The following is a 902-nucleotide window of genomic DNA, read 5'->3' as shown; positions in this document are numbered from 1 at the left end:
GGTTTGGGGAGGCGGCCACCAGCTAAGTGAAGCCTCGACGCCGTGGGTGCGATGGGGTGCGTGGTGGCAGGGTCCCCTGGGGGACTGCACGGTCCCCTTGGGGACCTCATGGTGATGGCACTGTCCTTGCAGCCCAAGGAGGGGCTGGGACCCAGCGTGGCCGGTGGTGGTGACATTCGGGGGTTGCTGTCACCTATCTCGCCCCCCTGGGGCTGTGTTGGGCTTTCGGTGACCTGGCCACCCCCTCCTGGTTGTCACAGTGTCCTTGTCCCCTCCGGGTCACAGCCAGGGAGGGGAGGAGGTGGCACAGAGGCCAGCAGATGTAGTGGCACTGTGGGACATGGAGGGGGTCCCTTAACCCCTGGGGTCCCCCAACCAGCCCTGCTGTCACCGTGGCCAGGCGAGCGGTGTCCCCAGGCTGTCCCCCCATGGAGGACCAGGCTGTCCCCCACATGGGGACACGACGTCCGTCCCGCTGGGACCGCGGGGACCTCACAGGCTCTTGCATCGAATGTGCACGAAGAGCGTGGCAGGGGACAGGGATGCCCCATCCTTGGAGAGCAGATGGATGTGACGGTACCCTGGGGACAGAGACGGGGGCTGAGCGGGTGGCAGGGGGACCCGTCCCCGTCCCCGGGGGCAGCGGGGTGGGCACACACCGACCTTCCCTCATGCTGGCCAGGGGCAGGGTGAACTGCCCCACGAAGTCGTTGCAGGAGGTGCTGTCGTAGTCCTCCACCACGAAGCGCACCAGGGCCAGCTCGGGCGCCCGCAGCTGGAAGCTCAGCGTCTCTTCCCAGCGCGGGTTGAAGCCTACGGCACCGGGACAGCGGGTGGGCGCTCCCACCTCAGCCACCGGGGCCACCCGCCACCCCAGACGCAGGGACCGGCTTGACCCGGCA

General features: G+C 68.7%; 1 protein-coding gene across 1 annotated transcript in view; it reads right to left on the bottom strand.

Moving 5' to 3' along the window:
- Window positions 1–492: 492 nt before the first annotated feature.
- Window positions 493–902, bottom strand: part of PLCD3 (phospholipase C, delta 3) — a 17,172-nt gene continuing 16,762 nt past the window's right edge. Inside the window, exons 14-15 of the mRNA XM_009883727.1 lie at window positions 664–813; window positions 493–581 (exon numbers count right to left, since the gene is read on the bottom strand). Coding sequence (XP_009882029.1) covers window positions 493–581; window positions 664–813 — 239 coding nt within the window. The remainder of the gene's footprint in view (window positions 582–663; window positions 814–902) is intronic.

This window comes from Charadrius vociferus, unplaced genomic scaffold, assembly GCF_000708025.1.
Source record: "Charadrius vociferus isolate BGI_N301 unplaced genomic scaffold, ASM70802v2 scaffold1284, whole genome shotgun sequence".
Classification (NCBI taxonomy): domain Eukaryota; kingdom Metazoa; phylum Chordata; class Aves; order Charadriiformes; family Charadriidae; genus Charadrius; species Charadrius vociferus.
This window is presented reverse-complemented; position numbering and strand designations above follow the sequence as displayed.